General features: G+C 45.8%; 1 protein-coding gene across 1 annotated transcript in view; it reads left to right on the top strand.

Moving 5' to 3' along the window:
• The window catches only part of LOC149427528 (rod cGMP 3',5'-cyclic phosphodiesterase subunit gamma), a 36,143-nt gene that overhangs the window by 8,448 nt on the left and 13,772 nt on the right, over positions 1-13,923 (top strand). The window contains exon 2 of the mRNA XM_089667932.1: positions 13,345-13,588. Coding sequence (XP_089524058.1) covers positions 13,443-13,588 — 146 coding nt within the window. The 5' untranslated portion in view covers positions 13,345-13,442. The remainder of the gene's footprint in view (positions 1-13,344; positions 13,589-13,923) is intronic.

The following is a 13,923-nucleotide window of genomic DNA, read 5'->3' on the forward strand; positions in this document are numbered from 1 at the left end:
CACATCCAAAGTTGTACTCATCCAAGTTGTACCCATCCAAAGTTGTACTCATCCAAGTTGTACCCATCCAAAGTTGTACCCATCCAAAGTTGCATCAAAGTTGCACTCCAAAATAACCCAACATTGGAGTCGTACAAGTGTGAATGGAGCCTTATTACCACTGGAGAGGGCAATACCTGGTGCCGCCATGCATGTGAACCAATCAGCTTCTACCTTCAGCTTCTTCAATGAAGCTTTGGCAAAAAACCTGGAAGGTGATTGGTTTCTATGCAGAGCTGCACCAGATTCTGCACTCTCCGGTTTTAGTAAACAACCTCAATGTATCCAACCAAGTCTATGGAGAGGACACGATGTATCCAACCAAGTCTATGGAGAGGACACGATGTATCCAACCAAGTCTATGGAGAGGACACAATGTATCCAATCAAATCTATGGAGAGGACACAATGTATCCAACCAAGTCTATGGAGAGGACATGATGTATCCAACCAAGTCTATGGAGAGGACACGATGTATCCAACCAAGTCTATGGAGAGCACACGATGTATCCAACCAAGTCTATGGAGAGGACACGATGTATCCAACCAAGTCTATGGAGAGCACACGATGTATCCAACCAAGTCTATGGAGAGCACACGATGTATCCAACCAAGTCTATGGAGAGGACACAATGTATCCAATCAAATCTATGGAGAGGACACAATGTATCCAACCAAGTCTATGGAGAGGACACAATGTATCCAACCAAGTCTATGGAGAGGACACAATGTATCCAATCAAATCTATGGAGAGGACACGATGTATCCAACCAAGTCTATGGAGAGGACACGATGTATCCAACCAAGTCTATGGAGAGGACACGATGTATCCAACCAAGTCTATGGAGAGGACACGATGTATCCAACCAAGTCTATGGAGAGGACACGATGTATCCAATCAAATCTATGGAGAGGACACGATGTATCCAATCGGTTCTTTGCAGAGGATACACAGGGGTTGATGTACTAAAACTGGATCACTCAGAATCTGGTGCGGCTGTATATGGCAACCAATCACCTACCAATTTCAGCTTGTTCAATGAAGCTTTGACAGTAAAACCTGGAAGCTGATTGGTTCCTCTGCAGAGCTGCACCAGATTTCGCACTCTCCAGTTTTAGTAAACCAACCCCTATGTGTGGCCCTTTGGAGCTGTCAGGGGCCACACTTGAGGCCCGCTAGACTTGTAATTTGACAACCACTGGGCTAAATCCTCAGTCAGATAGTTATTGCTGTCTTTGCACCCACTGGGGAGATGAATGGGATAGTGATGTGTGGCCCTTTGGGGGCTGGTGACTGGTGTCACTGGGGAGATGAATGGGCCTGGTGACTGGTGTCACTGGGGAGATGAATGGGCCTGGTGACTGGTGTCTATGTGTGGCCCTTTGGGGGCTGGTGACTGGTGTCACTGGGGAGATGAATGGGCCTGGTGACTGGTGTCTATGTGTGGCCCTTTGGGGGCTGGTGACTGGTGTCTATGTGTGGCCCTTTGGGGGCTGGTGACTGGTGTCACTGGGGAGATGAATGGGCCTGGTGACTGGTGTCTACAGTACAGAGAATGAAGGAGAACCCAATGTTTTTGAGTTATCACAAGGTGGGGAAATCATCCAATCAGAGCCCCCATTCTAGTGGCAGTTAAGAGGGGATAAAGAAAACACTGACTGGGGTTTCAACCCTTTCCTACTTTCTCCGACACCTAAAAAAATTGGCTTTACGTCCAATTTAAGAATCCACACTGTATAAAAATATTAGGGGTTTGTCCAAAAATGCAGATTAAATGTATTTTTAAAGACGTACAGTTTATTTGAAAATGTATTTTTACAAATATTTTTCAGATATTTTGTCATAAAAATGCATTTCAACATACAGTGTATATATATATTTTATTATTATTATTATTATTATTATTATTATTATTATTATTATACAGGATTTATGGCGCCAACAGTGTGCTCAGCGCTGTACAATATAATGGGAGACAATACAGATCAATACAAGAGGGATAGGAGGGCCTGATCCTGGGAGCTTACAATCTAGGAGGGAGGGGCTGATCCTGGGAGTTTACAATCTAGGAGGGAGGGGCTGATCCTGGGAGTTTACAATCTAGGAGGGAGGGGCTGATCCTGGGAGTTTACAATCTAGGAGGGAGGGGCTGATCCTGGGAGTTTACAATCTAGGAGGGAGGGGCTGATCCTGGGAGTTTACAATCTAGGAGGGAGGAGCTGATCCTGGGAGCTTACAATCTAGGAAGAAGGGGCTGATCCTGGGAGCTGACAATCTAAGAGGGAGGGGCTGATCCTGGGAGTTTACAATCTAGGAGGGAGGGGCTGATCCTGGGAGTTTACAATCTAGGAGGGAGGGGCTGATCCTGGGAGCTTACAATCTAAGAGGGAGGGGCTGATCCTGGGAGCTGACAATCTAAGAGGGAGGGGCTGATCCTGGGAGCTTACAATCTAAGAGGGAGGGGCTGATCCTGGGAGCTTACAATCTAAGAGGGAGGGCCTGATCCTGGGAGCTTACAATCTAAGAGGGAAGGGCTGATCCTGGGAGCTGACAATCTAAGAGGGAAGGGCTGATCCTGGGAGCTGACAATCTGGGAGGGAATATTGAAATATATTGAATACGGCCAAAATTGTAGTATTTCAGATATATGTCAATATATTTGGGAAGAATATTTTTCAAATATATTTTTCTTCCATGTGGGTAGCAGCCAATCAAATTACAGCTGCCAGCTGAGAGATCATGCCAAGAAGGATCTGATTGGTGTCATGCTGACACCTCTTTATAGAGTGACACCATTCCATGAATTTGTGGTGGGATTGCAGTTGGAGGATGTGGATGTCCATCTTTCTAAACTGATGTTTGCAGCAGATGGCAATCGTAGACAATGAAGTCCATGCATTGAGAATGAAGACCGCGCATAGAGAATGAAGACCTGACATTGAGAATGAAGACCTGGCATTGAGAATGAAGACCGCGCATAGAGAATGAAGACCACACATTGAGAATGAAGACCTGGCATTGAGAATGAAGACCTGGCATTGAGAATGAAGACCTGGCATTGAGAATGAAGACCGCGCATAGAGAATGAAGACCACACATTGAGAATGAAGACCTGGCATTGAGAATGAAGACCTGGCATTGAGAATGAAGACCGCGCATAGAGAATGAAGACCTGACATTGAGAATGAAGACCGCGCATTGAAAATGAAGACCTGGCATTGAGAATGAAGACCGCGCATAGAGAATGAAGACCACACATTGAGAATGAAGACCTGGCATTGAGAATGAAGACCTGGCATTGAGAATGAAGACCGCACATTGAGAATGAAGACCGCACATTGAGAATGAAGACCTGGCATTGAGAATGAAGACCGCGCATAGAGAATGAAGACCTGACATTGAGAATGAAGACCGCGCATTGAAAATGAAGACCTGGCATTGAGAATGAAGACCGCGCATAGAGAATGAAGACCACACATTGAGAATGAAGACCTGGCATTGAGAATGAAGACCTGGCATTGAGAATGAAGACCGCACATTGAGAATGAAGACCGCACATTGAGAACGAAGACCTGGCATTGAGAATGAAGACCGCACACTGAGAATGAAGACCTGGCATTGAGAATGAAGACCTGGCATTGAGAATGAAGACCGCACACTGAGAATGAAGACCTGGCATTGAGAATGAAGACCGCGCATTGAGAATGAAGACCGCACACTGAGAATGAAGACCTGGCATTGAGAATGAAGACCTGGCATTGAGAATGAAGACCGCGCATTGAGAATGAAGACCGCGCATTGAGAATGAAGACCGCGCATTGAGAATGAAGACCTGGCATTGAGAATGAAGACCGCACATTGAGAATGAAGACCGCGCATTGAGAATGAAGACCTGGCATTGAGAATGAAGACCGCGCATTGAGAATGAAGACCGCGCATTGAGAATGAAGACCTGGCATTGAGAATGAAGACCGCACATTGAGAATGAAGACCGCGCATTGAGAATGAAGACCTGGCATTGAGAATGAAGACCGCGCATTGAGAATGAAGACCGCGCATTGAGAATGAAGACCGCACATTGAGAATGAAGACCTGGCATTGAGAATGAAGACCGCACATTGAGAATGAAGACCGCGCATTGAAAATGAAGACCTGGCATTGAGAATGAAGACCGCGCATTGAGAATGAAGACAGCTGCCACATCCTGGCCACGGCTTCCTGCAGTCATCCAAGTTCAGAGCCTTAAAATTCCTTTAAATGGGTCAGAATCGGATCCCTTCATTCTTCGCATGGCCCTGTGTTCTCATCATACGGAGTACCGAGTCATCGAACTGTAGTCAGCCAATCACAGAGGGGGTTCTGACCCTTGCAGGTCCAAAAGTGCTGTCTGAGGTGGATGGGGTCAACTTGCAGGTTACGGCTGGAGTTGCAGGGCATTGGTGAGGCACTGACCCGTTCCGCCATCTTTCTTGGGTTCCATTGACCAATGAATGAAACAAATCTCTCTTCTGCTTTTTTTTAATTCAAGTTTCTCTTTTTCTGGATGTCTTTAGGATAGCAGGCTCCAGGGGGTCCCACCGGGCTATGTAAATACACAAAACAAATATTCTGTTTTATTCTATTCTATTTTTAAATTCTATTCTGTTCTATTCTATTCCTTTATTTTCTGTTCTGTTCTATTCTGCTTTAGTCTATTTTATTCTATTCTTTTATTCTTCATGCTGTTCCATTCTATTTTATATTCCATTCTGTTTCATTCTATTCTTTTCTATTCTATAAAGCAGCCTAAGTAGGAATCATCATCTTTTGTTTTAGCTTTTATACCTTATTGTATTTATTGCAATATTTTTCCATCTCAAATTCAGATAATTTGTTTTGTTATAAATCATTCCGGATTTCCTGACATTTATTACTATTGTGAGTCAGAAAAATCCGATAAATCTGAGTCTCCTAATCGGGAAAACCGTCCGAATTTCCAGTCATAATGAAACAAATCTCCCGTTCATTTCCCACTACAGCTACCCTGCCCCCCCACCCCCATCACTCCCCCCACCCCATCACCCCACCCCCATCAACTCATCACCTCCCCCCATCACCTCACCCCCCATCACCCCCACCCCCATCAGTCCCCCCACCCCATCACCCCACCCCCATCAACTCACCCCCCCACCCTCATCACCTTACCCCCTACCCCCATCACCTCACCCCCCATCACCCCCACCCCCATCACTCCCCCCACCCCATCACCCCACCCCCATCACCTTACCCCCCACCCCCATCACCTCACCCCCCATCAACCCCATCACCTCACACCCCCATCACCTCACCCCCCACCCCCATCAACTCACCCCCCACCCCCATCACCTCACCCCCCATCACCTCACGCCCCATCACCTCACCCCCTCCCAGCCTCTGTCACCCCCATCACCTCACCCCCATCACCTCACCCCGCACCTCCATCACCCCCACCCCCGCTAAACATAAGCGATATCTGATAATCCTGGGACCTCTATAAATTGATCTCAGACCCCCCCTCCCCCCCCTTGGCTTGCACAGTTCTTCTATAGTTGATGACAGACTGGACAGGTACACGGGACCGGCGGGGAGCAGTGCAGCAGTGCAGGTAGATCCTGAACCAGGGGCGGACTGACAACTCATGGGGCTCCCGGGCAATAGGGGATCATGGGGACCCTGTGTCCTTGCCCAAACTCAAAGCACACCCAAAAAAGCCTATAAAAGGTACCAGGGGCATTTCATGGGGCCCCCTACTGACCCCGGGCCCTCGAGCAGTGCCCGAGTGCTCGATTGGTCAGTCCGCCCCTGTCCTGGACAGAGATTTGTGTCACCTGTAAGCTGCTTGAGGTGAAAACATTTTGCTGCCTCCGCAGAATCCGCATCTAATCCGGCGGCTTCACATGGAGACAACATACAACACGCCAATTGTCCAGCCGATAAACACGGCTATTAATAGTCCGGAGAACTTAAAGTGAAACGTCAGATTTTCACCGCAGGACCAAAAAGTCCTTCAGATTCGGCCCATGTCCTCCACATTTTCTTTAGCTGCGCAATTTATTGAAAAAAAAATGATATATTTATATATCTGATCCGTATTTTATCTGAATTCCTCGCACGGCTTTGTACCGTCTACAGCAGCTTTCTCAGAAATGACACCCTTTAAAATTCTGGACAGTGTCAAGGCACCCCATTCTAAAATGTAAAAATATATTTTAACTTATTCGGAGGGTCGGATGTTCCTGAATTTACGAAACACAATAGAAAAAATGTTCAACAAATCCAAAAAAAAATTAGAATGAAACAAATTATTGGAATTGGAATTAAAAAATGAATTTAAATGGAAACATATTGCAATAAATACAGTAAGGAAGAGCTTCTCAATCATTTTCCGTCAGGGCACCCTTAAAATTCTGGACAGTCTCACGTCTTTATAATAATAATAATAAGTCTTTAAAAATACATTTAATCTACATTTTTTGACTGCATTTACAAATATATGTAAAAATATATGTTACAGAATATCTGAAAAATATTTTTAAAGATACATTTTCAAATTATACTGTATGTCTTTAAAAATACACTGAATATACATTATTGGAACGCATTTACAAATATATGTAAAAATGACTTTTTTATACCTTAAAAAAAATCGGAAGAATATATTTTAAAAAATATATATTTGTAAAAATATTTTTCATATAATTTGTAATATATAAAAACGCATTTCAACACACAGTGTATATATATATATATATATATATATATATATTTTTTTTTTTTTTTTTTTTTTTTTTTTAATATATTGAATACGGCCAAAATTGTATATATTACAAAATATAATAAAATATTTTTAAAAATATATTTTTTAAAATATATTCTTCAGATTTTTTTAACATATAAAAAAGTAATTTTAACATATATTTTTACATATATTAGTGGATAAATGGTTAGTACTTCCGCCTGGCAGTACTCGGGTCGTTGGTTCAAATCCCAGCCACGGCACCTCCTGCCTGGAGTTTGCATGTTCTCCCTGTGCCTGCGTGGGTTTCCTCCGGGTACTCCGGTTTCCTCCCACACTCCAAAGACATGCTGGAAGGTGAATTGGCTCCTGTCTACATTGGTCCTAGTATGTGTATGTACGAATGTGAGTTATGGACCTTAGATTGTACGCTCCTCGGGGGGCGGGGACTGATGGGAATGTGCAATATATATGTAAAGCGCTGCGTAAATTGACGTCGCTATATAAGTACCTGAAATAAATATATTTGTAAATGCGTTCCAAAAATGTAGATTCAATGTATTTTTAAAGACACACAGTATAATTTGAAAATGTATCTTTAAAGATATTTTTCATATATTTTGTCATAAAAATGCATTTCAATATACAATATATATATATTTTGAATACGGCCAGAATTGTAGTATTTCAAATATATGTCAATATATTTGGGAAGAATATTTTTTAAATATATTTCAAATATATTTTTCTTCCTTGTGGGTACTGAGCTTCAAAGAGAGCAGATTGTTGGCGCCGCTCAGCTGGCGCCTCTGTGACTGAAGTCGCTGATTTATTTGCCGAGTGGCGAGGTTCGGTATCAAAGGTTTCGGCGGCGTATACAGTTTACAGGGAAACGGCGCCCGATAAGCCTAAGCACCGCCCACGTGGTCACCTGACCGAAAGAGACAAAAAGGACATGGCGCAGGATTGTGACCCGGGAAACAACAAAAGTGACTGCGGAGCTCGATCTCAGTCCCGTGAAGGTGGAGATTGAGGAGCTCGATCTCAGTCCCGTGAAGGCGGAGATTGAGCTCTGACTTCCAGCTCTCTGCAGACTTTTTTTCTTTTTTTTTTTTAATCTGCTAAGAAGAAATCTGATACATTGTAATATAACTTTGGTGCCATAAACTGCATTTGTTTTTCTTTTTCGGTATTCGTATTCTGTGCAGAATTCTGAGAGATGTTCTGAGTCCGTCGCACAAGCTGGCGATGAGGATTCTTGTGGTGAACAAATACAAATGGTGGACAGAATTCTCCCCGCGAGGAAACGATCGCCTCTTCTAGACATTTATTCAGCTAAAGTGACCAGAATTTGTATCCATTCCAATAGGATATGAAAAAAAGAATCAAACTTTATTTAAAAATGTAGACAAACGACGGTTTGTAATGTGCCGCGGTCAGCTGACCATGTGAGGAGGTGAAAGGCCGACTTCAGCCAGAAATAATATTTATTATTTGGTGATCCTGGCTGGAGTAACGACGGCTTCTCTTCAATGGTGGGATTCACTCTCGAATAGTGTACAGATCATCCAGAAAGTATTCCCGGTATATACAGAGCATCCAGAAAGTATTCCCGGTATATACAGAGCATCCAGAAAGTATTCCCGGTATATACAGAGCATCCAGAAAGTATTCCCGGTATATACAGAGCATCCAGAAAGTATTCCCGGTATATACTGAGCATCCAGAAAGTATTCCCGGTATATACAGAGCATCTCCAGAACTGGACACAGTATTCTGAATGAAGTCTAACTAAAGATCTATATAGAGGAATCAGGACCTCCTTCCTCCTGCCGGTGACCCCCTCTAGTGATAGGATCTATATAGAGGAATCAGGACCTCCTTCCTCCTGCCGGTGACCCCCTCTAGTGATATAGAGATCTATATAGAGGAATCAGCACCTCCTTCCTCCTGTCGGTGACCCCTCTAGTGATATGAAGATCTATATAGAGGAATCAGGACCTCCTTCCTCCTGCCGGTGACCCCTCTAGTGATAGATCTATATAGAGGAATCAGGACCTCCTTCCTCCTGCCGGTGACCCCTCTAGTGATATGAAGATCTATATAGAGGAATCAGGACCTCCTTCCTCCTGCCGGTGACCCCTCTAGTTATATAAAGATCTATATAGAGGAATCAGGACCTCCTTCCTCCTGCCGGTGACCCCTCTAGTGATATAGAGATCTATATAGAGGAATCAGGACCTCCTTCCTCCTGCCGGTGACCCCTCTAGTGATAGGATCTATATAGAGGAATCGGGACCTCCTTCCTCCTGCCGGTGATCCCTCTAGTGATAGGATCTATATAGAGGAATCAGGACCTCCTTCCTCCTGCCGGTGACCCCTCTAGTGATAGGAACTTTATAGAGGAATCAGGACCTCCTTCCTCCCGCCGGTGACCCCTCTAGTGATAGATCTATATAGAGGAATCGGGACCTCCTTCCTCCTGCCGGTGATCCCTCTAGTGATAGGATCTATATAGAGGAATCGGAACCTCCTTCCTCCTGCCGGTGACCCCTCTAGTGATAGATCTATATAGAGGAATCGGGACCTCCTTCCTCCTGCCGGTGACCCCTCTAGTGATATAAAGATCTATATAGAGGAATCAGGACCTCCTTCCTCCTGCTGGTGATCCCTCTAGTGATAGGATCTATATAGAGGAATCAGGACCTCCTTCCTCCTGCCGGTGACCCCTCTAGTGATAGGAACTTTATAGAGGAATCAGGACCTCCTTCCTCCCGCCGGTGACCCCTCTAGTGATAGATCTATATAGAGGAATCGGGACCTCCTTCCTCCCGCCGGTGACCCCTCTAGTGATAGATCTATATAGAGGAATCGGGACCTCCTTCCTCCTGCCGGTGACCCCTCTAGTGATAGGATCTATATAGAGGAATCGGGACCTCCTTCCTCCTGCCGGTGACCCCTCTAGTGATAGATCTATATAGAGGTATCGGGACCTCCTTCCTCCTGCCGGTGACCCCTCTAGTGATAGATCTATATAGAGGAATCGGGACCTCCTTCCTCCTGCCGGTGACCCCTCTAGTGATAGGATCTATATAGAGGAATCGGGACCTCCTTCCTCCTGCCGGTGACCCCTCTAGTGATATAAAGATCTATATAGAGGAATCAGGACCTCCTTCCTCCTGCCGGTGACCCCTCTAGTGATATAAAGATCTATATAGAGGAATCAGGACCTCCTTCCTCCTGCCGGTGACCCCTCTAGTGATAGGATCTATATAGAGGAATCAGGACCTCCTTCCTCCTGCCGGTGACCCCTCTAGTGATAGGATCTATATAGAGGAATCGGGACCTCCTTCCTCCCGCCGGTGACCCCTCTAGTGATAGATCTATATAGAGGAATCAGGACCTCCTTCCTCCTGCTGGTGACCCCTCTAGTGATAGGATCTATATAGCGGAATCGGGACCTCCTTCCTCCTGCCGGTGACCCCTCTAGTGATAGGATCTATATAGAGGAATCAGGACCTCCTTCCTCCTGCCGGTGACCCCTCTAGTGATATAAAGATCTATATAGAGGAATCAGGACCTCCTTCCTCCTGCCGGTGACCCCTCTAGTGATAGATCTATATAGAGGAATCAGGACCTCCTTCCTCCTGCCGGTGACCCCTCTAGTGATATAGAGATCTATATAGAGGAATCAGGACCTCCTTCCTCCTGCCGGTGACCCCTCTAGTAATATAAAGATCTATATAGAGGAATCGGGACCTCCTTCCTCCCGCCGGTGACCCCTCTAGTGATAGGATCTATATAGAGGAATCAGGACCTCCTTCCTCCTGCCGGTGACCCCTCTAGTGATATAAAGATCTATATAGAGGAATAAGGACCTCCTTCCTCCTTCCGGTGACCCCTCTAGTGATAGGATCTATATAGAGGAATCAGGACCTCCTTCCTCCTGCCGGTGACCCCTCAAGTGATAGGATCTATATAGAGGAATCAGGACCTCCTTCCTCCTGCCGGTGACCCCTCTAGTGATAGGATCTATATAGAGGAATCAGGACCTCCTTCCTCCCGCCGGTGACCCCTCTAGTGATAGATCTATATAGAGGAATCAGGACCTCTTTCCTCCTGCCGGTGACCCCTCTAGTTATATAAAGATCTATATAGAGGAATCGGGACCTCCTTCCTCCTGCCGGTGACCCCTCTAGTGATATAAAGATCTATATAGAGGAATCGGGACCTCCTTCCTCCTGCCGGTGACCCCTCTAGTAATAGGATCTATATAGAGGAATTGGGACCTCCTTCCTCCTGCCGTTGACCACTCTAGTGATAGGATCTATATAGAGGAATCGGGACCTCCTTCCTCCTGCCGGTGACCCCTCTAGTGATAAGATCTATATAAAGGAATCAGGACCTCCTTCCTCCTGCCGGTGACCCCTCTAGTGATATAAAGTTCTATATAGAGGAATCAGGACCTCTTTCCTCCTGCTGGTGATCCCTCTAGTGATAGGATCTATATAGAGGAATCAGGACCTCCTTCCTCCTGCCGGTGACCCCTCTAGTGATATAAAGATCTATATAGAGGAATCAGGACCTCTTTCCTCCTGCCGGTGACCCCTCTAGTGATATAAAGATCTATATAGAGGAATCAGGACCTCCTTCCTCCTGCCGGTGACCCCTCTAGTGATATAAAGATCTATATAGAGGAATCAGGACCTCCTTCCTCCTGCCGGTGATCCCTCTAGTGATAGGATCTATATAGAGGAATCAGGACCTCCTTCCTCCCGCCGGTGACCCCTCTAGTGATAGATCTATATAGAGGAATCAGGACCTCCTTCCTCCTGCCGGTGACCCCTCTAGTGATAGGAACTTTATAGAGGAATCAGGACCTCCTTCCTCCCGCCGGTGACCCCTCTAGTGATAGATCTATATAGAGGAATCGGGACCTCCTTCCTCCTGCCGGTGACCCCTCAAGTGATAGGATCTATATAGAGGAATCAGGACCTCCTTCCTCCTGCCGGTGACCCCTCTAGTGATAGGAACTTTATAGAGGAATCAGGACCTCCTTCCTCCCGCCGGTGACCCCTCTAGTGATAGATCTATATAGGGGAATCAGGACCTCCTTCCTCCTGCCGGTGACCCCTCTAGTGATAGGATCTATATAGAGGAATCGGAACCTCCTTCCTCCTGCCGGTGACCCCTCTAGTGATAGATCTATATAGAGGAATCGGGACCTCCTTCCTCCTGCCGGTGACCCCTCTAGTGATATAAAGATCTATATAGAGGAATCAGGACCTCCTGCCGGTGACCCCTCTAGTGATAGGATCTATATAGAGGAATCAGGACCTCCTTCCTCCTGCCGGTGATCCCTCTAGTGATAGGATCTATATAGAGGAATCAGGACCTCCTTCCTCCCGCCGGTGACCCCTCTAGTGATAGATCTATATAGGGGAATCAGGACCTCCTTCCTCCTGCCGGTGACCCCTCTAGTGATAGGATCTATATAGAGGAATCAGGACCTCCTTCCTCCTGCTGGTGACCCCTCTAGTGATAGATCTATATAGAGGAATCGGGACCTCCTTCCTCCTGCCGGTGACCCCTCTAGTGATAGATCTATATAGAGGAATCGGGACCTCCTTCCTCCTGCCGGTGACCCCTCTAGTGATAGGATCTATATAGAGGAATCGGGACCTCCTTCCTCCTGCCGGTGACCCCTCTAGTGATAGATCTATATAGAGGAATCAGGACCTCCTTCCTCCTGCCGGTGACCCCTCTAGTGATATAAAGATCTATATAGAGGAATCAGGACCTCCTTCCTCCTGCCGGTGACCCCTCTAGTGATATAAAGATCTATATAGAGGAATCAGGACCTCCTTCCTCCTGCCGGTGACCCCTCTAGTGATAGATCTATATAGAGGAATCAGGACCTCCTTCCTCCTGCCGGTGACCCCTCTAGTGATAGGATCTATATAGAGGAATCAGGACCTCCTTCCTCCTGCCGGTGACCCCTCTACTGATAGGATCTATATGGAAGAATCAGGACCTCCTTCCTCCTCTAATGATGTACACCACAATTCTATGTACTTTTCCTGCTTTCCTCACTTTGCAATCATCTAAAATGAGCTCTTGCTGATAATTTTTACATTTCTGATGCCAGTTTGAGTGGAAAACAAGTAATATTTCGTGTGTTTTTGGGTTGTTGGAAGAAACTAAGGCACCTTGAGAAATCCTATGCAAATTAAAAAGTAAAAGAGCACTCTGCACAGTGTCCTTAATTGGAATCAAAACAAGGACCGTAAGACTAAGATAATTCCCACCATTTATGGCCGGAACATCCAATTCCTGCTGAAACAGACAGATTTCCTGGTGGCCCTGCAAGCAACACCCGGCTGGACAAAAGTTGAATAGCATTTGCAAAGCTTTGAGCAGCTACGTTAACTAATCGACTTGCTGACTTATTTTTGTGTGTTCCTCAGGATTACCTCACTACTTGAGACCTGAGACACGAACTTGTAACATCACATTTCCCTCTGATAACAAAACTTCTCCTTCCTCCTCAGGTGGTTGTATAAAGATCTCCACTCAGCTGGCCTCACCTGGACTTTTTCCGTTTTCCTGAGTTTCTACCGGAGCCAACAAGGTTTCTTCCTGAGCTGCCATGAACCTAGAGCCTGCAAAGCCTGAGATTAAGTCCGCTACCCGCGTAATGGGAGGGCCTGCAACTCCTAGGAAAGGGCCACCGAAATTCAAGCAGAGGCAGACCCGACAGTTCAAGAGTAAACCCCCAAAGAAAGGAGTTCAGGGGTAAGAGTCTGGGGCCAACAAGTAGAGGGTTACATAGAAAGAAAGATCAACATCAGATGGGCAGGACTGGCAGAATTCAAACATTTAGAGGGCTATTTGCTAATCTACATTTGGGCACAAAATGACAGCACAGGAAGCCTGACTGGGCAACAATCTAATGTCTATGAGCAGCTCCAGATAGCCGTGACCAACCAATGTCATCACCGATCAAGCGGGGGTAAAAAAAAACATGTCCAGACTCCCTTCTTTCAGACCACCTCTTGTTTCCTGCTCTGTAGGAGCAAACATGTATGTACCCATGTTGGGATCCTCCTAACTGTATGACCCGTTGACAT

The sequence above is a fragment of the Staurois parvus genome, unplaced genomic scaffold, assembly GCF_062004578.1.
Source record: "Staurois parvus isolate SC_StPar_1 unplaced genomic scaffold, SC_StPar_1.0 ptg003679l, whole genome shotgun sequence".
In the NCBI taxonomy this organism is placed as follows: Eukaryota; Metazoa; Chordata; class Amphibia; order Anura; family Ranidae; genus Staurois; species Staurois parvus.